This window comes from Pelophylax lessonae, assembly GCF_965119305.1.
Source record: "Pelophylax lessonae genome assembly, chromosome: 10".
NCBI classification, from domain to species: Eukaryota; Metazoa; Chordata; class Amphibia; order Anura; family Ranidae; genus Pelophylax; species Pelophylax lessonae.
Window position 1 is genome coordinate 63,787,611 of NC_138777.1, and position 26,881 is coordinate 63,814,491.

Consider the following 26,881-nt stretch of genomic DNA (forward strand, 5'->3'; position numbering starts at 1 on the left):
GCCACTGTTTATTTATTAAATATTTTATTACTTTTTTTACATCATGTAAATGAATAACTATGTAAACCATTCTTATTTATGTAGAGGGGAAGAGTCAGATATCTGGAGGCCCCCTAATTTTAAAGAGTCTTCCAGATTCCAAGTTTCACATGCCTTTTTGAGTACAGGATAAAGGAAAGTGCCATGCACAGGAGGGAGAACCCTTATCCAGGCATGCCGCCTGGCTGGCCAAGAAAGGGGATGCAGCCAGCATGCATTCCCCCTCCTAAACCATGTTAGGCCACATGACCCCAACAATGGCAGGGTACCTGCAAGGAGGGGATAACGAAAACTTTTACTCCTTGCAAGACACCTTATCCCTATGTTGATTGGGCCAAGAGCCTCATCCTAACATTCTGTCCCCCAAAAAGGTAGTGGTAGTTTGTGGTGGTGGTGGTGGTGGTGGTGGTGGTGGGGGGGGGGGGGATTCTTATTGGAATCTGGATGCCCCATGTATTAAAATAAATAAATGTCCTAGATGTAAATTCAATATTAATCATAGAAATCCACATCAATCACGACTACCTGCCACACCCGACCATATTCACTTGCCACCCCTCCCATTGCAAATGACAGATCCCCACTGGCTTCTTTTTTTAAATAAAGGGGCTGCATATGATAGGCAATGTAATTGGTTAAATATGGCTACTGTTGTTAAATGATAGTTAGAGCCGGTTCACATAGGCGCGACCCGACTTGCCAGGGCGACCTGTGAAGTCGCGGTGCGCAGCTCGCACCTCGACCTCGGAGCGGCATGCACGGACTTCATATCATTGAAGTCAAAGCAGGTCGCTCCAGGTCGCCCCAAAGTAGTACAGGACCCTTTTTCTAAGTCGGAGCGACTTGTGTCGCTCCTATTAGAACGTGTCCTGTGCTAATCTATGGCAGGCGACCACGGTGACTTGTCAGGCGACCAGGTTGCCTGACAAGTCGCCCCAGTGTGAACCGGCTCTTATCCTTGTTTGTTTACATGTTTGTTTACAAATAGTAGCCTGCAGGGGTTTTGTCATTCAGAATTGGTAGTTCTGCAGCTGCTAAATGACAGATCGTGGACACTGTTACCAGATTTTTGTATTTTAATGTTGCCTGTAAAGCCACATTAAAAGACCCCCTCCCAGCCGAAAAGTATTTCTTAAACATTTTCTTTACATTGGTATACAGTCTCTCTTTGGCTTGCCCAGCTATCAATATACTATAATACAGGTTAGAAAGCTCAATCTAACCTATTTTCTGCTGTAGACATCGCTTTCACTTTTTCCTATCTCTAGTTCTTAGAAATCAGAATTTATGATTAATTACCCATAAAAGGTATGTCTCATGTATCCAATCCTCTTTCCAAGTGTAACCAACTCTCCTTGTCTGACAGGTGCTCCTTCCAAGAGTACAATTCCCAGTTTTTTCAGGGTACACAACCACTTGAAGGCCGTCTGGTCACATCGTAGAACATCTTCGTAGGACAATGTGGGAATTTTCAGGTCGCTACCCCAGTACTCATGATCTGTAAGGACATTAAATGGTTAAAGGACACATTTTCATTGCTCACTTAGACTGCTTATTCAACTACATAACACCCTCTGTCTGTAACAAAATTTTTCTTAGTCACCAATTCCACCGTTTCACATTTTTGCACTTGTTCTTATGTCTTTGACCCTCCTAACTGTAATTGTGTCACAGTAAATGTTGGTGCAGTCAAGAAGAAAGGTTACGTGATGTGCTTATTGAGGACAATAGGCAGCCAGTCCTAAAAAAAAACAAAAAAAAAAGACCCAGCATTGCTGATAGGGGCAGTGTGGGAGAAGTCTTGCCTAAATGAGCTATCCATTGCTTTCTTAGATCTCTATTGAAGAGAACTACCATCATATATGTTGAGCTCTTCTCCTACCCAACTTGGAACCTCTTTGCTACAAAATTGTTTTTCTCAGGTTTTCCCACTGTCTATGTTGCATTCTTCACAATATATTAACCACTTGCCGACCGCCGCACGACTATCTACGTCGGCGGTCAGCCCCTCACAGGCAAACTAACGTAGGGCTACGTTGCTTGCTTGTGAGGGTCTAGGGAGCGAGCGCGCGCCCCCGGAGGCGCGCTCCCGCTCCCGCGTGGTCACGGACCCCCCCGCGCGTGTGACCAGCGGACCCGATGTCCGCCGGCCACTTGGCGATCGGCGGGGGAGAGGGAGAATGTCAGGCAGCTTGTGTAAACAAGCTGCCTGTCATTCTCCTCGCTGCAAAGACACTGATCACATGGATCTACTATGTAGATCCGTTGATCAGTGTCCTTACAGCTGAAGCCACAGCCAATCACAGTAGAAAGCACGCCCCTAGGGACACACACAGCCCCTCCCTCCCAAATAAAGTTAACCCCTTCACTACCAGTGTATTTTTACAGTAACAGTGCATATATATAGCACTGATTACTGTAGAAATGTCACTGGTAACCCCAAAAGTGTCAAAAATGTCAGTCAAGGGTCCGATCTGTCCGCCGCAATGTCGCAGTACCGCAAAAAAAATCGCAGATCGCCGCCATTACGCGTTAAAAAAAACAACAAAAATGACAAAAATCTTTCCCTTTGTTAGTAAACGCGATAACTTTTGCGCAAACCAATCAAAATACGCTTTTTGCGATTTTTTTTACCAAACATAGGTAGCATAAAACAAATTGGCCGAAATTTTTAAAAAATTTTGATTTTTACATTTTTTTTGGGGGGAATTTCATATAAAAAAATGTGAAAAATATTGTTATTTTTGCAAAATTGACGCTCTTTTTTTGTTTATAGCGCGTGATCAAAAAATCGCACAGGTGATCAAATACCACCAAAAGAAAGCTCTGTTTGTGGGAAAAAAAGGACGCCAAATTCGTTTAGGTACAGCGTCGCACGACCGCGCAATTGTCCGTTAAAGTCACACAGTGCCGAATCACAAAATACCCCCTGGTCGGAATGGGGGTAAAATCTTCCGGGGCTTAAGTGGTTAATAACAATTTATTAGGAAAGAGTAGGGTGATTTTAGCAAATTATTTTGAGTAGAAGTTTCAATTTCACTCAGGATTTACTTGGAAAAAAAATCTATTTTTTCTTTCTTCAGAAGGTGTAGAGATTTTAGGGGCGGGGGTGGGGGGGGTGCATGTTAGATAGTTTATTTTATTTCATTAGTGTTTTTATTTGTGTTTTTTTTTTTTTATCGTAGTTTGTGTACTGGCGCTTTCAGTTATTTATTTACCTCTTTTCCTTTCTTTTTGTAAAAAAATGTTACATACTGAGACCAATGATGGGCTCTGGTCCAAAAATAAAATAGCTTTTGAAATTCCTGGGAACCATTTATAGCCTACTGTACTCTTGCAACTTTCATTTTACCTTCCCTGTTGACTCCCACTTTTTCCTGAAATTTCAATAAAATTTAAACTCAATTTTGCCTATCACTACCCTTAATAATAAACAAAAACAGGCACACTATGGTTGAATTTTAAAGCTAAATAGGCTGTTTGAAAGCAAAGTTGCACTTTGCAAGGATATTCTTCACAGAACTTAGTGAATGTGGTAAAATTTCACTTTGCAAAGAATACCCAATTACGTGCAAAGTAAATAAAAAAAAAAAAACCTGCATTTTTGCTTGCATATTATTGGATGATGGAAGTCAGCAGAGCTTCACTACATTCACTAAGCTCTAGAAAAAAGTCCCATGCAAAGTGCAACTTCCCTTGCAAAATGAACAGGCTATTTGCCTTTAGTAAATCAACCTCAAAATATCTGAGGGTAAACACACCTTTTAAATATGTCATTCCAAACATACAGTGCATCCGGAAAGGATTTACAGCGCTTAACATTTTCCACATTTTGTTATGTCCCAGCTCTTTCCAAGATTAATTAAATTAATTTTTTTCCTCAGCATTCTACAAATAATACCCCATAATGACAATGTGAAAGAAGTTTAACATCTTTGCAAATTTATTAAAAATAAAAAACAAAAAAAACACATGTACATTAGTATTCACAGCCTTCGCCAAGACACTCTAATGTGAGCCCAGGTGTTTCCACTGATCATCCTTGAGATGTTTCTACAACTTGATTGGAGTCCACCTGTAGTAAATTCAGTTTATTGGACATGATTTGGAAAGGTACACACTTGTCTATATAAGGTCCCACAGTTAACAGTGCATGTCAGAACAAAAATTATGCCATGAACTCCAAGGAATCGTCTGTAGACCTCCGAGACAGGATTCTATCAAGGCACAGATCTGGGGAAGGGTACAGAAAAATAAATGGAAGAAGTTTGGAACCACAAGGACTCTTCCTAGAGCGGGCCGTCCGGCCAAACTGAGCAATCAGGGAAGAAGGGCCTTAGTTGGGGAGGTGACCAAGAAACCAATGATCACAATGACAGAGCTCCAGCCTTTCTCTGTGGAGAGAGGAGAACCATCCAACCATCTCTGCAGCACTCCACCAAATAAGGCCTGTATGGTAGAGTGGCCAGACAGAAGCCATTCCTCAGTAAAAGGCACATGACAGCCCACCTGGAGTTTGCCAAAAGGCACCTGAAGGACTCTCAGATCATAAGAAACACAATTCTCTGGTCTGATGAAAGGAAGGTTGAGCTCTTTGGCCTGAATGGCAAGCATTATGTCTGGAGGAAAACAGGCACTGCTCATCACCTAGCCAATACCATCCCTACAGTGAAGCATGGTGGTGGCAGCATTATGCTGTGGGGATGTTTTTAAGCGGCAGGAACTGGGAGATTAGTCAGGATGGAAGGAAAGGGTAAAGCAGCAATGTACAGACACATTCTTGATGAAAATCTGCTCCAAAGCGATCTGGACCTCAGACTGGGCCGAAGGCTCATCGTCCAAGAGGACAACAACCCTAAGCACACAGCCAAGATAACAAAGGAGTGGCTATGGGAAAACCCTGTGAATGTCCTTGAGTAGCTCAACAGAGCCCATACTTGAACCTGATTGAACATCTCTGGAGAGATCTGAAAATGGCTGTGGACCGACGCTCCCCATCCAACCTGATGGAACGTGAGAGGTCCTGCAAAGAAAAAAGGGAGAAACTGCCCAAAAATAGGTGTACCAAGCTTGTAACATCATATTGAAAAAGACTTGAGGCTGTAATTGGTGCCAAAATGTTTCAACAAAGTATTAACCTCCCTGGCGGTATGATTCTGTCAGGAATTCTGTACCAAAAGCGGTAACATTTTTTTCATGGAAATTTGGCGTTATGTATTATAGGCCTACAATTCTTAGTAATTACTGACTTAAACCTGACCAAAACAAGACTCTAGTAGACATCCCAGATGTGATAAATTTGAAACACAAAAGCATGAATTATAATCGAATCAATAATATAATTTTATTATAGAATATATAATATATATAAAAAAATTATATTATTGATTAGATTATAATTCATGTGTTATATATTATATATATATGTGTGTGTATATATATATATATATATATATATATGTGTGTATATATATATATATGTGTGTGTGTGTGTGTGTATATATATATATATATATATATATATAAAACGCATGAATTATATAATCGAATCAATAATATAATTATATATATATATATATATATATATATATATATATATATATATAAGTGTATATAGGTATATATATATATACACACATATATACATATATATATATATACATACTGTATATCTACATACATATATATACATATATATACATACAGTGGGTACGGAAAGTATTCAGACCCCCTTAAATTTTTCACTCTTTGTTATATTGCAGCCATTTGCTAAAATCATTTAAGTTCATTCTTCTTCCTCATGAATGTACACATAGCACCCCATACTGACAGAAAAACACAGAATTGTTGACATTGTTGCAGATTTATTAAAAAAGAAAAACTGAAATATCACATGGTCCTAAGTATTCAGACCCTTTGCTGTGACACTCATATATTTAACTCAGGTGCTTTCCATGTCTTCTGATCATCCTTGAGATGGTTCTACACCTTCATTTGAATCCAGCTGTGTTTGATTATGCTGATTGGACTTGATTAGGAAAGCCACACACCTGTCTATATAAGACCTTCCAGATCACAATGCATGTCAGAGCAAATGAGAATCATGAGGTCAAAGGAACTGCCTGAAGAGCTCAGAGACAGAATTGTGGCAAGGCACAGATCTGGCCAAGGTTACAAAAAGATTTCTGCTGCACTTAAGCTGCACTTAAGGTTCCTAAGAGCACAGTGGCCTCCATAATCCTCAAATGGAAGACGTTTGGGACGACTAGAACCCTTCCTAGAGCTGACCGTCCGGCCAAACTGAACTATCGGGGGAGAAGAGCCTTGGTGAGAGAGATAAAGAAGAACCCAAAGATCACTGTGGCTGAGCTCCAGAGATGCAGTCAGGAGATGGGAGAAAGTTGTAGAAAGTCAACCATCACTGCAGCCCTCCACCAGTCGGGGCTTTAGGGCAGAGTGGCCCGACGGAAGCCTCTCCTCAGCGTAAGACACATGAAAGCCCGCATGGAGTTTGCTAAAAACACCTGAAGGACTCCAAGATGGTGAGAAATAAGATTCTCTGGTCTGATGAGACCAAAATAGAACTTTTTGGCCTTAATTCTAAGCGGTATGTGTGGAGAAAACCAGGCACTGCTCATCACCTGTCCAATACAGTCCCAACAGTGAAGCATGGTGGTGGCAGCATCATGCTGTGGGGGTGTTTTTCAGCTGCAGGGACAGGACGACTGGTTGCAATCGAGGGAAAGATGAATGCGGCCAAGTACAGGGATAACGAAGGAGTGGCTTCACAACAACTCCGTGACTGTTCTTGAATGGCCCAGCCAGAGCCCTGACTTAAACCCAATTGAGCATCTCTGGAGAGACCTAAAAATGGCTGTCCACCAACGTTTACCATCCAACCTAGCAGAACTGGAGAGGATCTGCAAGGAGGAATGGCAGAGGATCCCCAAATCCAGGTGTGAAAGACTTGTTGCATCTTTCCCAAAAAGACTCCTGGCTGTATTAGATCAAAAGGGGGCTTCTACTAAATACTGAGCAAAGGGTCTGAATACTTAGGACCATGTGATATTTCAGTTTTTCTTTTTTAATAAATCTGCAACAATGTCAACAATTCTGTGTTTTTCTGTCAGTATGGGGTGCTATGTGTACATTCATGAGGAAGAAGAATGAACTTAAATGATTTTAGCAAATGGCTGCAATATAACAAAGAGTGAAAAATTTAAGGGGGTCTGAATACTCTCCGTACCCACTGTATATATACATATATATATATATATATACATATATACATACATATATATATATATATATATATATATATATATATGCATATATATATATATATATATATATATATATATATATATATATATATATGTATATATATATATATATATATATATATATATATATATATATATATATATATATATATATATATATATATATATATATATATATGCATATATATATATGCGTATATATAATATAAAATGTGTTATGTGTTTGCGTTTTGTGCAACGTTTTTTTTTTAATTTCCCTCCCTAGTTCCGCTCCCATGCAGCACTGCTGCTGCAGGGAACGGAACTAGGAAGTCCTCCTACCGACAGACGAGCGGCGGGGATCTCGGCTGGCGGTCACAGCAATGAGAGCTCATCGCTGGATCGCCAGGATAAGGTAAGACACTCCGCTGCGCTGTCTGCCCATTCACCCCGAGCGTGACTCGGGGATACCGATAATAGCAGGAAATTCCTACCCCGAGTCACGCTCGGGGATACCGCTAGCCTAGTTAAAGAAAGGCTGTGAATACTTATGTACATGGGATTGTTTTTATTTATTATTTTTAATAAATTTGTTTAGATTTCAACCAAACTTTTTTTCACATTGTTATTATGGGGTATTGTTTGTAGAATTTTGAGGAAAATAATGAATTCATTCCCTGTTGGTATAAGGCTGTAACATAACAAAATGTGGAAAAAGTGAAGCGCTGTGAATATGCTGCGCTGTACGCAGTTGTTGTTGATCCTTTCATATTTACAGGTGTCAAAAACAATTCTGGATTAATTAAGTCATTTTCTCCTTGCACGTGTTTGGTAGCATTTGCTTTTTTGATCGTTTATTTTTTTCTGGTGCCCCTTGACACAGAATGATAGATCATGTCTATTTCTTAGTACAGCTCTTCCATGGAAAAGGTTTTATGATCCCAGGGATCTGTCTATCCTTGTTTGTTTTTAGAAAGCTTTCAAAAGCTCTTGTTTATGATTATAACAGCAATTTTGGAGAACTTCCTTTGACAGAGATAAATCCATGGCAAACATATGTAAACATTTCAGGACATGTGAAAAATTACATCTGATGGCTTACACATGCTGAAGCTATTCATAAAACCCTCCCACCGAATCGGAATGTAAACGATAGTTATATAATATATGCAGGGTGTCAAAAGCAGTAGAATAAAAAAGGTAAGGCTAGTCCAAGACTAGTTTAGTTTTGGGATGGGTACCAGTGGGATGATTTAACCATTTGCTCTTTAAAACTCGAAAAACTAGATTTCTTTAAAACATTTTCTGTCTTCACTGTCTACCATAATGCAATTGTTAGGTTCCTGTATCTGGACACCCCACTTAATTGAGGAAAATGAAAAATCAATGAGAACGAAAGTGAAACTATACATTGGCTTTGTAATGACTACAAACTTTTTGGTGGAATTAGATATTTTATTGGGTAACTAGAGGTTCAAGAAACCAACGTTTAGCTAGCAACTACACAAAACTGAAATGGTACTTTGGGTTGCCTTTACGTAAAAGGAAGATAACAGAATAGGCTGTCCCCATAGTGGAACCCAATGCCTCTGACCCTTGTTACTGTTTAAAGCGGAGTTCCACCCAAAAGTGGAACTTCCGCTCTTTTGTTTCCTCCCCCCTCCGGGGCCACATTTGGCACCTTTCAGGGGGAGGGGGGAACGGGTACCTGTTTTTGACAGGTACCCTTCCCCACTTCCAGGATACGGCGCCATGGCACCGTCCCTCGGAAGCTTGGCCCCCTCCTCCCTCCTCCGCCGCCAAGCCAGTAGGAATGCACAGCGCGCTTCGCACATGCGCAGTAGGGACCCACCCGTGAAGCCGCAAGGCTACACTGCCAGGTTCCCTTACCGGCAATGGCGGCGGCAGCAAACGAGAGCCGATGGAGACATCGGTTGCGGTGCCGACATCACTGGACTCCAGGACAGGTAAGTGTCCTAATATTAAAAGTCAGCAGCTACAGTATGTGTAGCTACTGACTTTTAATTTTTGGAGGGGGAGGCAGAACTCCGCTTTAAATGTCCCCTTTCCTGGCCTGAGTTATGTACCTGAACAAAAATATACACTACAGATGGGGCTGACTGTCATAGTCAATAAGAATTTTTTTCTTATGATCATCAGGTCCATTTAGTGGCCATAATGCAATATTTTTCTGATTCATGCTACTATTTATGAATCACTAACATTCAACCTGGAGAGAAAATCTTCGAATGTCATTTGATTTTGTCCGATTCACACAGAATGAATGTACATGCAATTTCACTGGATTAATAGCTCTGCATGTTTTTAAAAATGTAATCACAAAAAGTGTTAGACTGACCAAACTTTCCAATACAACCCCTAAATTAACCGTTTTGCTGTCAGAGCCGTTTTTGCATTTTTTTGCACACATGCTTAAAAAAATAATTTTAGGCTTAAAGATTACATAACCCCCCCCCCCCCCCCCCCAGAAGATTATATAGTATCTGAAAGCAGACACCCTAGAGAAAAAAATAGTGGCAGTTTCAGTTTTTTATGTCACATGATTTTACCGCAAAGGTCTAGGAAATGCAAAATTTCAAGAAAACATACACAAGTTAATTTTAGGGCACACGTACGCAATAAATTACCCAATTATTTGGTAATTTAGAAAGGATGAGGTTGCACCGAGTACATAGATGCCCAACATGTGAAACCTTAAATTTGAGTGCGCCCGTGAAATGGCGACAAACTTCAGTGCGCTGTATTTTCTAAAGCAAAAAATATTTCTCTCCGAAAGGTGGAGAGAAAAAAAAGGAAAGATTATTGGCAGGATCCTAGTAAGTAAGGAAATATTACATTAAAAAAATGATGTTTATATATAATATTGAGCATAAAAATGTGTGCCAACACATGCATACATTGTTATGCTCAATATTATATATAAACACCATTTTTTTATATCATTTATTTGATCTCCTTACTTACTAGGATCCTGCCAATAACCTTTCCTTTTTTTCTCTCCACCTTTCAGAGAGAAATATTTTTTGCTGTTGTTGTATTTGGTTAGGCTGATCCCCACATAACCAGTGGAGTATGTCAAAAAAGTTTTGGAGGACCCTAAAAAAACTCTATTTTTGGGTTTATCCTCCCAAAAAAAACCCTACTTCTGTTCTTCTTTTTTTATATATTTTCTAACGGTTGCAGAAGTGGTTGTACCGGGATGATGCCCGCAGTTAGGAAGAAATGAAGTAAACCAAACAGTTTTTGCTTGATCTGCTAGGGTAGAAGGCAAAGTGATAGACATATTACTTTAGACATAGTGATAAATGTCTCATTAAAGAAAGTCACCTGCCCAATACTGTCAGTCCCCTTGTGATAGCAAGACAATTAAATAAAAAAAAACAAAAAGTACTTTTAGGTTATAAACTCTTATAAAATAAATATTTATAAAAAATAAAGGACCCTCCACAATTACATACATATACTACCCATATGCTTATCTAGGGTGCACGTTCATACTGGTGATCTGGTAACACATATTAGTGTTCGCCAGAATGAAAGGAATATTTCTAGGGTCATTGTTTATTATTAAATGTATATGCTGTAAAGGTTTTCCAAAGCACCACCTACTGTATATGCTATTTTGATCATTGTACATTTTTTTTTTGCTATTTTGGGGGTGCACTCAATTTAGTATATATTTACTCAACATAGATTCCTATAAATAATTAATTCTCAAATAAATTGCTAATTATATTGTGCTTGTGAGTAGTGTTGAGCGAACACGGACTGTATTATTCGTGTTCGTACCGAATAATTGGATTTTTGTTACCCGAACACGGACCCGAAAACTTTACTGTATGTTCGGGTTTAAAATCTGTGTTCGTCATTTTATTTCCTGTTTTGTATGTAATGGCGCGCTTTTAATGGCGGGCTTTCAACAGCCAATCAACAAGCGTTTAACTGGTGTGCGCCATCACAGCCATGCCTACTAATATATTAGTAGCTGTGATTGGCCATCTGAAGCATGTGACCATGTCTTTATAAGTTCGAGAGCCCCAGCGCGCTGCGTCATTCTGCTGTAGTTTAGGGACAGAGCACACATCATAAGTGCTGGCTGCTGATTAGGGACAGACAGTGATTCTGTGAAAAATTGTGTCCAAAAAGAATGCAGGGACAGGTCGGAGTGCAGGCAGGGAAAGTTATTAGAGCATTTTAGGGTGAGGCTGGAGATTAGGCAGGGACAGTCTACATCGATTTTGCTGTGTGGGGGGTGGTGCAGTGAACAATCTTTTTGCCCTCACTTGAGCCCACTGAGAAGGAGGAGGAGGGAGAAAAAAATCTATTTTTATCAGTCTGTTGTGTGCAGCGTTCTACTATATTTCACTACAGATTGCTGTTCTAATCTGCTATTAAAAAATTAATTTAAAGGGGAATTTCTTTTTAAGAGCACTTGCCATGCTCTTAACTACATTTTGCTGCCATTTGCAGCACTCTAGCCCTTTCCATTGTTTTTTTAGAGCCATTTTAGTGCCTGAAAGTTCGGGTCCCCATTGACTTCAATGGGGTTCAGTGTCCGGGTAAAGTTCTGAAAAAGACCGGGACACGGACCCGGACTTTTTTTCAACACGGACATCCAGGTGTCTGCTCAACTCTACTTGTGAGCACTAAAATGAATTTTAGTGTATTTTTACTGGAAATATATTTTTGAAAAACAGCTACACAAATATTATGAGACATACAATTTTAAAATCACCATCATTTTATTGCACAGGTTCTCTGCTTTCAGAAAACATGTAATGTTTCGGGAGTTTTAGGTTATGTTTAGGCCTTAAACGCATGTTTTAACACACTGGCAGTACATCTCTGCAATACATGCCTATTTTCCCATGCTTTAACTTGTTAAATATATTTAAGAGTTGCAGAAATGCAATGTGCTTCTGCCCTGCTGTTTGAGCTACCAACAAACTGCCTTTACTACGCTAAAATCCCAAGGCATGTTACCTGCCCTGCCCACTTCTCTTCTGATGGACAGTGGATCCTTCCCTAGTATGTTATGGTTGTCAGCATAGGTGTGCATAGCCTATTGCATTAGGGTGTGCACCCCAAAAGCTCAAACACACATTCCTTTTCTCATAGTAGACACAGATTACTATGTTTCAGTTATGAATGAACATGGTGAGTGAGTTTGTTCACTGTGTTCATTTAGAAGAGGAAGGGGCTAGTAAATGACATATTGACTAGCCCTTTCCCCCTGCTCTACATCCTAAAACATCCCCTGCAGCAGGAGAGGGGTGAGGAGGGAAGCCAGCAGCACTGCGGGGGAGGGGGCAACACAGAGCGAAGCCAGCAGCACTGGAAGTCTGCATCGCACAGAGTGATTAGGGAGTGCCCTGGCACACCCCTTGCGCATGCCTATGGTTGTCAGCTCAAACATTTTTCTGTACTTTCTAAATTTTTGATGAGACAAATCATACGGAAATATGTGTGTATTGCAGAGATGTGCTGCTGAATATGTTTTTTTGTTTTTGCTGAGACATGCACTTTAATTTTCTACTAAAGTTGTAAGACTGGTGCATTTCCAGCTTGCACGCATTCAAAAAAAAAAAATGATTTGAAAATAATTACTTTGGCTATGATAAGCTGCAAGTAGATTTACTGGCTGGATGCACTTCAGTATATTACATTGATTTAAACTTTTATAGTGCATCGTTCAAATACTTTAAATTCCAGAAAAACGTTTGGGATTTATTTTGGCTATTCTCAACTGTTTTTTGACTATTTACTAAAATTATCCATAGCAATGCTACTCCCTAGCCACTCTGTTCTAGTTAGTTTGGTTTAACTCAATAGGATGTCATCATTTTGGAAGAGGACTAGCTTCTGACTTGCATGAAGATAAGTGATTATCACTTCTAGGCCTGAAATCTGTAATGACCCCTCTGGAATCGACTACTGGGTTTTACTGCTGAGTTCAGCTATCTTTGTCAATTAAACCAATCACAGCATTCTCCGAAGAGACCTTGCCATTGGAGCCAAGTTATTTGTATAAAAGACATACAAAGCAGAATATTTTGTCAGCTTTGCAGATGTATTAACTCCAACTTTAAGCCTTTTGCTGAGACTTGGTTAGTAGTATCCATTACTAGTCCTACAAACATCTATATGTGACTGGCTGACAATGTGGCCTGTTTGCTATTCTATTGGTCCATTATAGCATGTTTTCTCTAGTGTTATAGCCTCTCCCAGGTAATTTGTAATTATTATTATCAATATTTTTTTTTGTGTATGTGTGCATTGGCTATGAGACCTATTGAGAAGCCTTACAGTAAATGATTAAAGTAGTTATAAAGGCTGAAGGTTTTTTAATGTCCCAAAGGTGTTCTATTGGATTTAGGTCAAGCGAGCGTTGGGGCCATTTAATGGTATCAATTCCTTCATCCCCCAGGAACTGGCTGCATACTCTTGCCACATGAGGCCGGGCATTGTCGTGCACCAGGAGGAACCCAGGACCCACTGCACCAGCGTAGGGTCTGACAATGGGTCCAAGGATTTCATCCCAATACCCAATGGCAATCAGGGTGCCATTGTCTAGCCTGTAGAGGCCTGTGTGTCCCTCCATGGATATGCCTTCCCAGACCATCAGTGACCCACCACCAAACCAGTCATGCTGAACGATGTTAAAGGCAGAATAACATTCTCCACGGCTTCTCCAGACCCTTTCAGGTCTGTCACAAGTGCTCAGGGTAAACCTGCTCTCATCTGTGAAAAGCACAGGGCGCTAGGAGTGGACCTGCCATTTCTGGTGTTCAATGGCAAATGCCAATCGAGCTCCACAATGCTGAGCAGTGAGGACAGGGCTAAAGACCTTCTATGGCCCTGTCTAGCTCTCCTAGAGTAACTGCCTGTCTCCTGGAATCTGCTCCATGCTCTTGAGACTGTGCTGGGAGACACAGCAAAGCCGGCAATGGCACGTATCGATGTGCCATCCTAGAGAAGTTGGACTGCCTGTGCAACCTCTATAGGGTCCAGGTATTGCCTCATGCTACCAGTAGTGACATTAACCCTAGCCAAATGCAAAACTAGTAAAAAAACAGTCTGTAAAGATGAGTAGGGGAAAAAAAGTCAGTGGCCTCAACCTATAAAACCATTCCTGTTTTGGAGGTCGACTCATTGTTGCCCATCTAGTGCAACTGCAGAGATGTATAGTAACGAAGTAGAACTACTTCACTACTGTACTTAAGTACTAAAAGGTGGTATCTGTACTTTACAAGAGTAGAATTTTTTTCTCCTACTTCCACTTTTACTTCAGTACATATTTCCGATGAGTTTAATACTTTCACTCCGATATTTTTTTATGCGCTGCATCGTTACTCGTTACAATTATAAAAATGTTACAAATCATTCTATTCCTAACCTGCACCGCCGCTGACTTTTTTTACTCGAGTCTCACTGTCTCTGAGACTCACAAGTCACGACCAATCCCCGACCTGATGCGATGGCTCAGGGGCAAAGCCTCGCCGTACATAGTGATGTACTGTTTAACACTATTGAGTTTATTTAAACATAAATAGAAGTACTCACATATAAAAGCAATATGTAGTGAACATAGGTGAGTAGGGACCGCAAACCCCTCGTCTAGCGGTATTTCCGGAACTCAATAGTGTTAAACAGTACATCACTATATAGAGTTTTTCTTCCTCATATCATCGGACATTTGCACATACTATTTATGGAGGGATTGCCTATATGATGAGATACCGCCTATAATTATATCTATGGGAAAGTGGAACTAGGAGAAACCCCAAAAGGAGTGGAGATTGAAACCTGCTTGGCTGAGTGATTCTCCCTAAGGTTCGACACGCTGGTTACCCCTGTAGGGGTGCCGCCCTCTGGTGAGTGCGGGAATTATTGAGAGGGGAGCACTGATTTCCTCACCCAGCACCCACTCTTTGGAGTCACTTCTGGGACCCACACTTTTCTCTAAAAAGAACTTTTTCACCTATACATTTATTTATTTCTCCATAAAAACATCACTTATGGACTTTTTTGGAAATTATTTGTTTTATATTGACTTTTTTACTGGATAACTTATATTGATTTATTTATTTGTTTATACACATATATATTATCTTTTGACTCACCATAAATCACTTGATCTATTGGAATAGTATATCTGGCTCTCCAGATCACTTTATAATAATTTTTGAGCATCACATTAGACACACTTATCAATTGATCTTTATAATTTATATTTTTTTCACTTGCTAATTTAAGATTTATCATATATTTTTTTCACTTGCTAATTTAAGATTTATCAACTATTTATATTGATGCACCATCTCTTTTTAATTTATACTAATGTATTTCTAATCAGCACATAGTCACTTTGATCTGCACCATATCACTTGCATTTTTACTTTTGTGCACAATTTATTGCCATTTACATTACTGTGTGTTTTTATATTGTATTACTTATTTATTGGTCTAGTGCAATAGCCCATATTTATCTGGTTTCTAATTGATAGAAACATATCCAACCTATTGATTGTTACACAATCTTTGGCAGCGCTGATTTACCCTACTTTTCTATTATAAATTTTGAATATAGATTACACTCTATATTTTGGGGTAGGCTGCAGCCATTTTTTAGTTTCATCCATTAGCGCGGAATTTTTACACATTATTTTCTCAAAATGCTAGTTACCTGACTGCTGGCTGAATTTCTTGGCCCAATTGAGGCAAACCTCAGGCTCAGAATAACAATCAGGCAACTAACATGTTCAGAAGAAATGTATCAAAAGCTGTTCTCCTCCTCATGACAATGCATGACAAATTGCACACAAAGCATATAATCAGATCATCAATGGCACTGTTCACAACTTTGCTTTTATAGTGTGCATTTTTTATAGGCTTGCAAAGTGCGGCTGGGCTATCTGCTGTCCATAATTTAGTGCAAAGCAGAGGCAACAGCAGGTAATATTGTGATGAAGCTTAGTGTTCTCCCTCCAGCAGGGAAATTCATCATGTTATTCTCCCTGCAATATTAAAATTGGCCACTATATGGAGCTACATACACTTACCGTTTTACAGAAACAAGAAACGGTTTAGCTTTAGCTAATAAAAACTCCCATCATCCTTCGTTCTCAGAAAAGGAAACAGGTGCATCCTGGGAGATAAGACTTCATCTTAAGAACTGAGGAAGAGGAAACCAGCCATCATACCTGCAGCACATGTTGTGGACTAAACTTACATCCCCTACAGGCAGCATCGTTGGTGAGCATGGATTTGTTAATAAAGCTTCAAGTTTACATTCAGTTTGGCTTTTTGCAGAATAGGAGGGCTTAGCTGCATGTTGAGCTACACACAGGGAAATGTGTAGTGAGGACAGAATAGTGTTGAGCGAACACGGACTGTATTATTCGTGTTCGTACCGAATAATTGGATTTTTTTTACCCGAACACGGACACGGACACTTTACTGTATGTTCGGGTAAAAATCCGTGTTCGGTCGTTTTATTTCCGGGTTTTGCATGCTTTGGCGCTCTTTTCATGGCGGGCTTTCAACAGCCAATCAACAATCGTTTAACTGGTGTGCCTTAAGCCATCCCAGCCATGCCTGCAAATGTCTTAGTAGCTGTGATTGGCCGTCTGAAGCATGTGACCAAGTCTTTATAAGTTCGAGGCAGCCGCCGCAGCAGCGTCATTCTGCTGCTTAGCTAAGGGACAGAGCACACATCAATGTGCTGGCTGCTGATTAGGGAAAGATAGGCAGGAAAAAACCATTTGTGTCCGGATAGAATTGAGGGACAGGTCGGAGTGTTTAGGCAGGGCGAGTTGTAGGCATTTTAGGGATAGAGTCTGCTGAATTATAGGGTCAGTGTCTTCTACAAACTACAATCGATATTGCTGTGTGGGGGGTGGGGTGAATCTGCACTCAATCCTGATCTACGATCTCTTCTCAATCCTGTTAGGGACAGAGTCTGCTGAATTTTAGGGAAACTGTGTTCTACAAACTACAATCGATATTGCTGTGTGGTGTGGGATTGGAGATAGGCAGGTGTCAGTGATCCACATCCATTTTTCTGTGTGTGAGCTGCAGTGAACACAATCTTTTTGGGCTGCAGTGAACACAATCTTTTTGGGCTGCAGTGAACACAATCTTTTTGGGCTGCAGTGAACACAATCTTTTTGGGCTGCAGTGAACACAATCTTTTTGGGGTGCAGTGAACAAAATCTTTTTGGGGTGCAGTGAACACAATCCTTTTTGGTGTGCAGTGAACACAATCTTTGTGGGGTGCAGTGAACAAAATCCTTTGTGGGGTGCAGTGAACACAATCTTTTTGGGGTGAAGTGAACAAAATCCTTTTTGGGGTGCAGTGAACAACATCCTTTTTGGGGTGCAGTGAACACAATCTTTTTGGGGTGCAGTGAACAAAATCCTTTGTGGGGTGCAGTGAACACAATCTTTTTGGGGTGCAGTGAACACAATCTTTTTGGGGTGGAGTGAACAACATCCTTTTTGGGGTGCAGTGAACAAAATCCTTTTTGGGGTGCAGTGAACAAAATCATTTTTGGGGTGCAGTGAACACAATCTTTTTGGGGTGCAGTGAACACAATCTTTGTGGGGTGCAGTGAACACAATCTTTTTGGGGTGGAGTGAACAACATCCTTTTTGGGGTGCAGTGAACAACATCCTTTTTGGGGTGCAGTGAACACAATCTTTTTGGGGTGCAGTGAACACAATCTTTGTGGGGTACAGTGAACAGAATCTTTGTGGGGTGCAGTGAACACAATCTTTGGGGGGTACAGTGAACACAATCTTTTTGGGGTGCAGTGAACACAATCTTTGTGGGGTGCAGTGAACACAATCTTTTTGGGGTGGAGTGAACAAAATCATTTTTGGGGTGCAGTGAACAACATCCTTTTTGGGGTGCAGTGATCAAAATCCTTTTTGGGGTGCAGTGAACACAATCTTTTTGGGGTGCAGTGAACAAAATCCTTTGTGGGGTGCAGTGAACAGAATCTTTGTGGGGTGCAGTGAACACAATCTTTGGGGGGGTACAGTGAACACAATCTTTTTGGGGTGCAGTGAACACAATCTTTGTGGGGTACAGTGAACAGAATCTTTGTGGGGTGCAGTGAACACAATCTTTGGGGGGTACAGTGAACACAATCTTTTTGGGGTGCAGTGAACACAATCTTTGGGGGGTACAGTGAACACAATCTTTTTGGGGTGCAGTGAACACAATCTTTGTGGGGTGCAGTGAACACAATCTTTGGGGGGGTACAGTGAACACAATCTTTTTGGGGTGCAGTGAACAACATCCTTTTAGGGTGCAGTGAACACAATCTTTGTGGGGTGCAGTGAACAACATCCTTTTAGGGTGCAGTGAACACAATCTTTGTGGGGTACAGTGAACAGAATCTTTGTGGGGTGCAGTGAACACAATCTTTGGGGGGTACAGTGAACACAATCTTTGTGAGGTGCAGTGAACACAATCTTTGTGGGGTGCAGTGAACACAATCATTGTGGGGTGCAGTGAACTCAATCTTTGTGGGGTACAGTGAACACAATCTCATACTTCTGAAGATTTGAGGGTGCTGCCTGTTCCATACTCCCCCTACTCCTCATCTAGCCTTTTAGGGGTACAAACAATAGTAATTGGGGCCTAGTGTGGTTGTGTACGTGTGATATACATACACTTTTTTTGGATCATATTTTCTATTCCGCTATTTAATCAAAAACCTTTGGGGATCAGTTAAATTGGGGGATAGTCTGTGTTGGTACGTGTGAGAGAGATCCACCTTTCCAAGTTGTTGGGGTTCATCTCATACTTCTGAAGGTTTGAGGGTGCTGCCTGTTCCATACTCCCCCTACTCCTCATCTAGCCTTTTAGGGGTACAAACAATAGTAATTGGGGCCTAGTGTGGTTGTGTACGTGTGATATACATACACTTTTTTTGGATCATATTTTCTATTCCGCTATTTAATCAAAAACCTTTGGGGATCAGTTAAATTGGGGGATAGTCTGTGTTGGTACGTGTGAGAGAGATCCACCTTTCCAAGTTGTTGGGGTTCATCTCATACTTCTGAAGGTTTGAGGGTGCTGCCTGTTCCATACTCCCCCTACTCCTAGCCTTTTAGGGGTACAAACAATAGTAATTGGGGCCTAGTGTGGTTGTGTACGTGTGATATACATACACTTTTTTTGGATCATATTTTCTATTCCGCTATTTAATCAAAAACCTTTGGGGATCAGTTAAATTGGGGGATAGTCTGTGTTGGTACGTGTGAGAGAGATCCACCTTTCCAAGTTGTTGGGGTTCATCTCATACTTCTGAAGGTTTGAGGGTGCTGCCTGTTCCATACTCCCCCTACTCCTAGCCTTTTAGGGGTACAAACAATAGTAATTGGGGCCTAGTGTGGTTGTGTACGTGTGATATACATACACTTTTTTTGGATCATATTTTCTATTCCGCTATTTAATCAAAAACCTTTGGGGATCAGTTAAATTGGGGGATAGTCTGTGTTGGTACGTGTGAGAGAGATCCACCTTTCCAAGTTTTTGGGGTTCATCTCATACTTCTGAAGATTTGAGGGTGCTGCCTGTTCCATACCCCCCCTACTCCTCATCTAGCCTTTTAGGGGTACAAACAATAGTAATTGGGGCCTAGTGTGGTTGTGTACGTGTGATATACATACACTTTTTTTGGATCATATTTTCTATTCCGCTATTTAATCAAAAACCTTTGGGGATCAGTTAAATTGGGGGATAGTCTGTGTTGGTACGTGTGAGAGAGATCCACCTTTCCAAGTTGTTGGGGTTCATCTCATACTTCTGAAGGTTTGAGGGTGCTGCCTGTTCCATACTCCCCCTACTCCTCATCTAGCCTTTTAGGGGTACAAACAATAGTAATTGGGGCCTAGTGTGGTTGTGTACGTGTGATATACATACACTTTTTTTGGATCATATTTTCTATTCTGCTATTTAATCAAAAACCTTTGGGGATCAGTTAAATTGGGGGATAGTCTGTGTTGGTACGTGTGAGAGAGATCCACCTTTCCAAGTTGTTGGGGTTCATCTCATACTTCTGAAGGTTTGAGGGTGCTGCCTGTTCCATACTCCCCCTACTCCTAGCCTTTTAGGGGTACAAACAATAGTAATTGGGGCCTAGTGTGGTTGTGTACGTGTGATATACATACACTTTTTTTGGATCATATTTTCTATTCCGCTATTTAATCAAAAACCTTTAGGGATCAGTTAAATTGGGGGATAGTCTGTGTTGGTACGTGTGAGAGAGATCCACCTTTCCAAGTTTTTGGGGTTCATCTCATACTTCTGAAGATTTGAGGGTGCTGCCTGTTCCATAACCCCCCTACTCCTCATCTAGCCTTTTAGGGGTACAAACAATAGTAATTGGGGCCTAGTGTGGTTGTGTACGTGTGATATACATACACTTTTTTTGGATCATATTTTCTATTCCGCTATTTAATCAAAAACCTTTGGGGATCAGTTAAATTGGGGGATAGTCTGTGTTGGTACGTGTGAGAGAGATCCACCTTTCCAAGTTGTTGGGGTTCATCTCATACTTCTGAAGGTTTGAGGGTGCTGCCTGTTCCATACTCCCCCTACTCCTCATCTAGCCTTTTAGGGGTACAAACAATAGTAATTGGGGCCTAGTGTGGTTGTGTACGTGTGATATACATACACTTTTTTTGGATCATATTTTCTATTCCGCTATTTAATCAAAAACCTTTGGGGATCAGTTAAATTGGGGGATAGTCTGTGTTGGTACGTGTGAGAGAGATCCACCTTTCCAAGTTGTTGGGGTTCATCTCATACTTCTGAAGGTTTGAGGGTGCTGCCTGTTCCATACTCCCCCTACTCCTAGCCTTTTAGGGGTACAAACAATAGTAATTGGGGCCTAGTGTGGTTGTGTACGTGTGATATACATACACTTTTTTTGGATCATATTTTCTATTCCGCTATTTAATCAAAAACCTTTGGGGATCAGTTAAATTGGGGGATAGTCTGTGTTGGTACGTGTGAGAGAGATCCACCTTTCCAAGTTGTTGGGGTTCATCTCATACTTCTGAAGGTTTGAGGGTGCTGCCTGTTCCATACTCCCCCTACTCCTCATCTAGCCTTTTAGGGGTACAAACAATAGTAATTGGGGCCTAGTGTGGTTGTGTACGTGTGATATACATACACTTTTTTTGGATCATATTTTCTATTCCGCTATTTAATCAAAAACCTTTGGGGATCAGTTAAATTGGGGGATAGTCTGTGTTGGTACGTGTGAGAGAGATCCACCTTTCCAAGTTTTTGGGGTTCATCTCATACTTCTGAAGATTTGAGGGTGCTGCCTGTTCCATACCCCCCCTACTCCTCATCTAGCCTTTTAGGGGTACAAACAATAGTAATTGGGGCCTAGTGTGGTTGTGTACGTGTGATATACATACACTTTTTTTGGATCATATTTTCTATTCCGCTATTTAATCAAAAACCTTTGGGGATCAGTTAAATTGGGGGATAGTCTGTGTTGGTACGTGTGAGAGAGATCCACCTTTCCAAGTTGTTGGGGTTCATCTCATACTTCTGAAGGTTTGAGGGTGCTGCCTGTTCCATACCCCCCCTACTCCTCATCTAGCCTTTTAGGGGTACAAACAATAGTAATTGGGGCCTAGTGTGGTTGTGTACGTGTGATATACATACACTTTTTTTGGATCATATTTTCTATTCCGCTATTTAATCAAAAACCTTTGGGGATCAGTTAAATTGGGGGATAGTCTGTGTTGGTACGTGTGAGAGAGATCCACCTTTCCAAGTTGTTGGGGTTCATCTCATACTTCTGAAGGTTTGAGGGTGCTGCCTGTTCCATACTCCCCCTACTCCTCATCTAGCCTTTTAGGGGTACAAACAATAGTAATTGGGGCCTAGTGTGGTTGTGTACGTGTGATATACATACACTTTTTTTGGATCATATTTTCTATTCCGCTATTTAATCAAAAACCTTTGGGGATCAGTTAAATTGGGGGATAGTCTGTGTTGGTACGTGTGAGAGAGATCCACCTTTCCAAGTTGTTGGGGTTCATCTCATACTTCTGAAGGTTTGAGGGTGCTGCCTGTTCCATACTCCCCCTACTCCTAGCCTTTTAGGGGTACAAACAATAGTAATTGGGGCCTAGTGTGGTTGTGTACGTGTGATATACATACACTTTTTTTGGATCATATTTTCTATTCCGCTATTTAATCAAAAACCTTTGGGGATCAGTTAAATTGGGGGATAGTCTGTGTTGGTACGTGTGAGAGAGATCCACCTTTCCAAGTTGTTGGGGTTCATCTCATACTTCTGAAGGTTTGAGGGTGCTGCCTGTTCCATACTCCCCCTACTCCTCATCTAGCCTTTTAGGGGTACAAACAATAGTAATTGGGGCCTAGTGTGGTTGTGTACGTGTGATATACATACACTTTTTTTGGATCATATTTTCTATTCCGCTATTTAATCAAAAACCTTTGGGGATCAGTTAAATTGGGGGATAGTCTGTGTTGGTACGTGTGAGAGAGATCCACCTTTCCAAGTTGTTGGGGTTCATCTCATACTTCTGAAGGTTTGAGGGTGCTGCCTGTTCCATACTCCCCCTACTCCTAGCCTTTTAGGGGTACAAACAATAGTAATTGGGGCCTAGTGTGGTTGTGTACGTGTGATATACATACACTTTTTTTGGATCATATTTTCTATTCCGCTATTTAATCAAAAACCTTTGGGGATCAGTTAAATTGGGGGATAGTCTGTGTTGGTACGTGTGAGAGAGATCCACCTTTCCAAGTTGTTGGGGTTCATCTCATACTTCTGAAGGTTTGAGGGTGCTGCCTGTTCCATACTCCCCCTACTCCTAGACTTTTAGGGGTACAAACAATAGTAATTGGGGCCTAGTGTGGTTGTGTACGTGTGATATACATACACTTTTTTTGGATCATATTTTCTATTCCGCTATTTAATCAAAAACCTTTGGGGATCAGTTAAATTGGGGGATAGTCTGTGTTGGTACGTGTGAGAGAGATCCACCTTTCCAAGTTTTTGGGGTTCATCTCATACTTCTGAAGATTTGAGGGTGCTGCCTGTTCCATACCCCCCCTACTCCTCATCTAGCCTTTTAGGGGTACAAACAATAGTAATTGGGGCCTAGTGTGGTTGTGTACGTGTGATATACATACACTTTTTTTGGATCATATTTTCTATTCCGCTATTTAATCAAAAACCTTTGGGGATCAGTTAAATTGGGGGATAGTCTGTGTTGGTACGTGTGAGAGAGATCCACCTTTCCAAGTTTTTGGGGTTCATCTCATACTTCTGAAGATTTGAGGGTGCTGCCTGTTCCATACTCCTCCTCCTACTCCTCATCCATCCTTTTAGGGGTACAAACAATAGTAATTGGGGCCTAGTGTGGTTGTGTACGTGCGAGATACATACACTTTTTTTGATCATATTTCCTATTCCGCTATTCAATAAAAACCTTTGAGGATCAATTGAATTGCGGGATAGTCTGTGTCGGTACGTGTGAGATCCACCTTTCCAAGTTTTTGGGGTTCATCTCATACTTCTGAAGATTTGAGGGTGCTGTCTGTTCCATACTCCTCCTACTCCTCATCCATCCTTTTAGGGGTAGAAACAATAGTAATTGGGGCCTAGTGTGGTTTTGTACGTGCGAGATACATACACTTTTTTGGATCATATTTCCTATTCCGCTATTCAATAAAAACCTTTCTAGGGCAAGATCTTAAATTACAGAAATATGAGGAGACCGTCAAATAAGGGCCGTGGCCTGGGTCGTGGTGCTGCTGGTAGAGCTCCTGTTGCAAGGAGAGGACGTGGTCGATCTGTGCCAGCTACACGCACAAGTGAAACACCTTCCTCAAGTGTGAGTAGGCGACAGAACCTGCATCAGTATTTGGTAGGGCATCAAACGCCCCTAGAAGTGATGAGGCCAGAACAAGTTGAGGCGATAGTAGATTGGTTTGCTGCTGACAGTGCCTCCAGTTCCTTCACATTGTCTCCCACCCAGTCTACTGCAGAAAGGTCAGAGTTGGCACCTGCAGCCAATGTCCAACCGTCTTTCACCTCACCCCCTTGCAAATCAGGCCAGCAGTCTGAGCCCCAAGCCATACAGCAGTCTCTTATTCTTTTTGAGGACTCTGTCAGCAGGGTTTCCCAGGGCCATCCACCTAGCCCTGCCCCAGAAGTGGAAGAGATTGAGTGCAGCGATGCCCAACCACTTATTTCTCAAGATGAGTACATGCAAGGATCATCGCAGCACGTCTCCGATGATGACGAAACGCAGGTGCCAACTGCTGCGGCGTTCAGCATTGTGGAGACCGACAAGGAGGGCAGGGGTGAAGACTGGGTGGAAGATGATGTGGAGGACGATGAGGTCCTCGACCCCACATGGAATGAACGTCATGCAGGTGACCTGAGTAGTTTGGAGGAAGAGGCGGTGGTCGCACAGAGCCACCAGCACAGCAGAAGAGGGAGCAGGGTGCAGAAGCGGAGCGGCCGTGCCCTAGACACTACGCCCGCTACTGCCCAACGCAGCAAGGGAACGAGCGCACCAAAGTCAGCTCAAAGGAGTTCTCTAGCGTGGAAGTTCTTTAGAAAATGTGCTGATGACAGGACACGAGTGGTTTGCACCCTGTGCAATCAGAGCTTGAAGCGAGGCATAAACCTTCTCAACCTGAGCACAACCTGCATGATCAGGCATCTAAGTGCAAAGCACGAGCTGCAGTGGAGTACACACCTTCAAAACCAAGAAACGTCTCTGGCTCATCCTGCTTCCTCTTCTGCTGCAGTCTCGGCCGCTCCAGCCACATCTGTAGTGATACCGGCACCTGCCACCCCGCAAACAGACGATCTGTCAGCAACACCACCACCTGGGTCACCAACAACCATCTCCACAATGTCCCGTGGAAGCGTTCAGCTTTCCATCTCCCAAACACTTGAGAGGAAGAGGAAGTACCCCCCTACCCACCCGCGATCCCTGGCCCTGAATGCCAGCATTTCAAAATTATTGGCCTTTGAAATGCTGTCATTCCGTCTGGTGGAGACGCACAGTTTTAAAAACCTTATGTCGGTGGCTGTCCCACAGTACGTCGTGCCCAGCCGCCACTACTTTTCCAGGCAAGCCATCCCTTCCCTGCACAACCAAGTGGGGGAAAATATCAGGTGTGCACTGCGCAACGCCATCTGTGCCAAGGTCCACCTAACTACGGATACGTGGACCAGTAAGCACGGTCAGGGGCGTTATATCTCCCTAACGGCACACTGGGTAAATGCAGTGGCGGATGGGCCTGAGGCGGATAGCAATTTGGCGCATGTCCTTCCACCACCGAGGATTGCAGGGCGCTTCAGTTTGCCTCCTGTTCCTAACTCCTCCTACTCCGCTTCCTCATCCTCTACCGCCTCCTCATCCGGACAGCGTAACACCTTCACCACCAACTTCAGCACGGCCAGGGGTAAACGACAGCAGGCAGTTTTACAACTTGCCTGTTTGGGGGACAAACCACACACCGCGCAGGAGTTGTGGAGGAGCATGGAACAGCAGACAAATGAGTGGTTGCTGCCAGCGAGCCTCAAGCCCGGCCTGGTGGTGTGTGATAACGGGCGAAATCTCATAGCAGCTCTGGGCCTAGCCGGTTTGACGCACATCCCTTGCCTGGCGCATGTGCTGAATTTGGTGGTGCAGAGGTTCCTTAAAAACTACCCCGATATGTCAGAGCTGCTGCAGAAAGTGCGGGCCGTTTGTGCGCACTTTCGGCGTTCTCACCCTGCTGCTGCTCGCCTGGCAGCGCTGCAGCGTAACTTCGGCCTTCCCGCTCACCGCCTCATATGTGACGTGCCCACAAGGTGGAACTCCACCTTGCACATGCTGGAAAGACTGTGCGAGCAGCAGCAGGCCATAGTGGAGTTTCAGCTGCAGCACGCACGCGTGAGTCGCTCTGCGGAACAGCACCACTTCACCACCAATAACTGGGCCTCCATGCGAGACCTGTGTGCCTTGTTGCGCTGTTTTGAGTACTCCACCAACATGGCCAGTGGCGATGACGCCGTTCTCAGCTTAACTATCCCACTTCTATGCCTCCTTGAAAAAACAATTCGGGCGATGATGGAAGAGGATGTGGCACAGGATGAGGAGGAGGAGGAGGATGAAGAGGTAACATTTCCAAGGCTTTCAGGGCAGTCATTCGCAAGGGGCTCCGAGGGTGGGTTCCTGCACACGCAAACGCCAGGGACGCAATTGTCCAGCAGGGGCACAGTTCTGGAGGATGAGGAGGATGAGGAGGAGGAGGAGCTGGAGGAGGAGATGGAACCATGTTCACAGCAGGGTGGCACCCAGGCCAGCTCATGGCCATCACTGGTGCGTGGCTGGGGGGATACAGAGGACACGGACGATACACCTCCCACAGAGGACAGCCTTTCGTCGCCTCTGGGCAGCCTGGCACACATGAGCGATTACATACTGCAGTGTCTCCACAACGACCGCCGAGTTGCCCACATTCTAACTTGTGCTGATTACTGGGT

At 42.4% G+C, this 26,881-nt stretch overlaps 1 protein-coding gene across 1 annotated transcript in view; it reads right to left on the reverse strand.

Moving 5' to 3' along the window:
• BBOX1 (gamma-butyrobetaine hydroxylase 1) overlaps nt 1–26,881 on the reverse strand; it is a 161,048-nt gene that overhangs the window by 78,992 nt on the left and 55,175 nt on the right. The window contains exon 4 of the mRNA XM_082270766.1: nt 1,339–1,537. Coding sequence (XP_082126892.1) covers nt 1,339–1,537 — 199 coding nt within the window. The remainder of the gene's footprint in view (nt 1–1,338; nt 1,538–26,881) is intronic.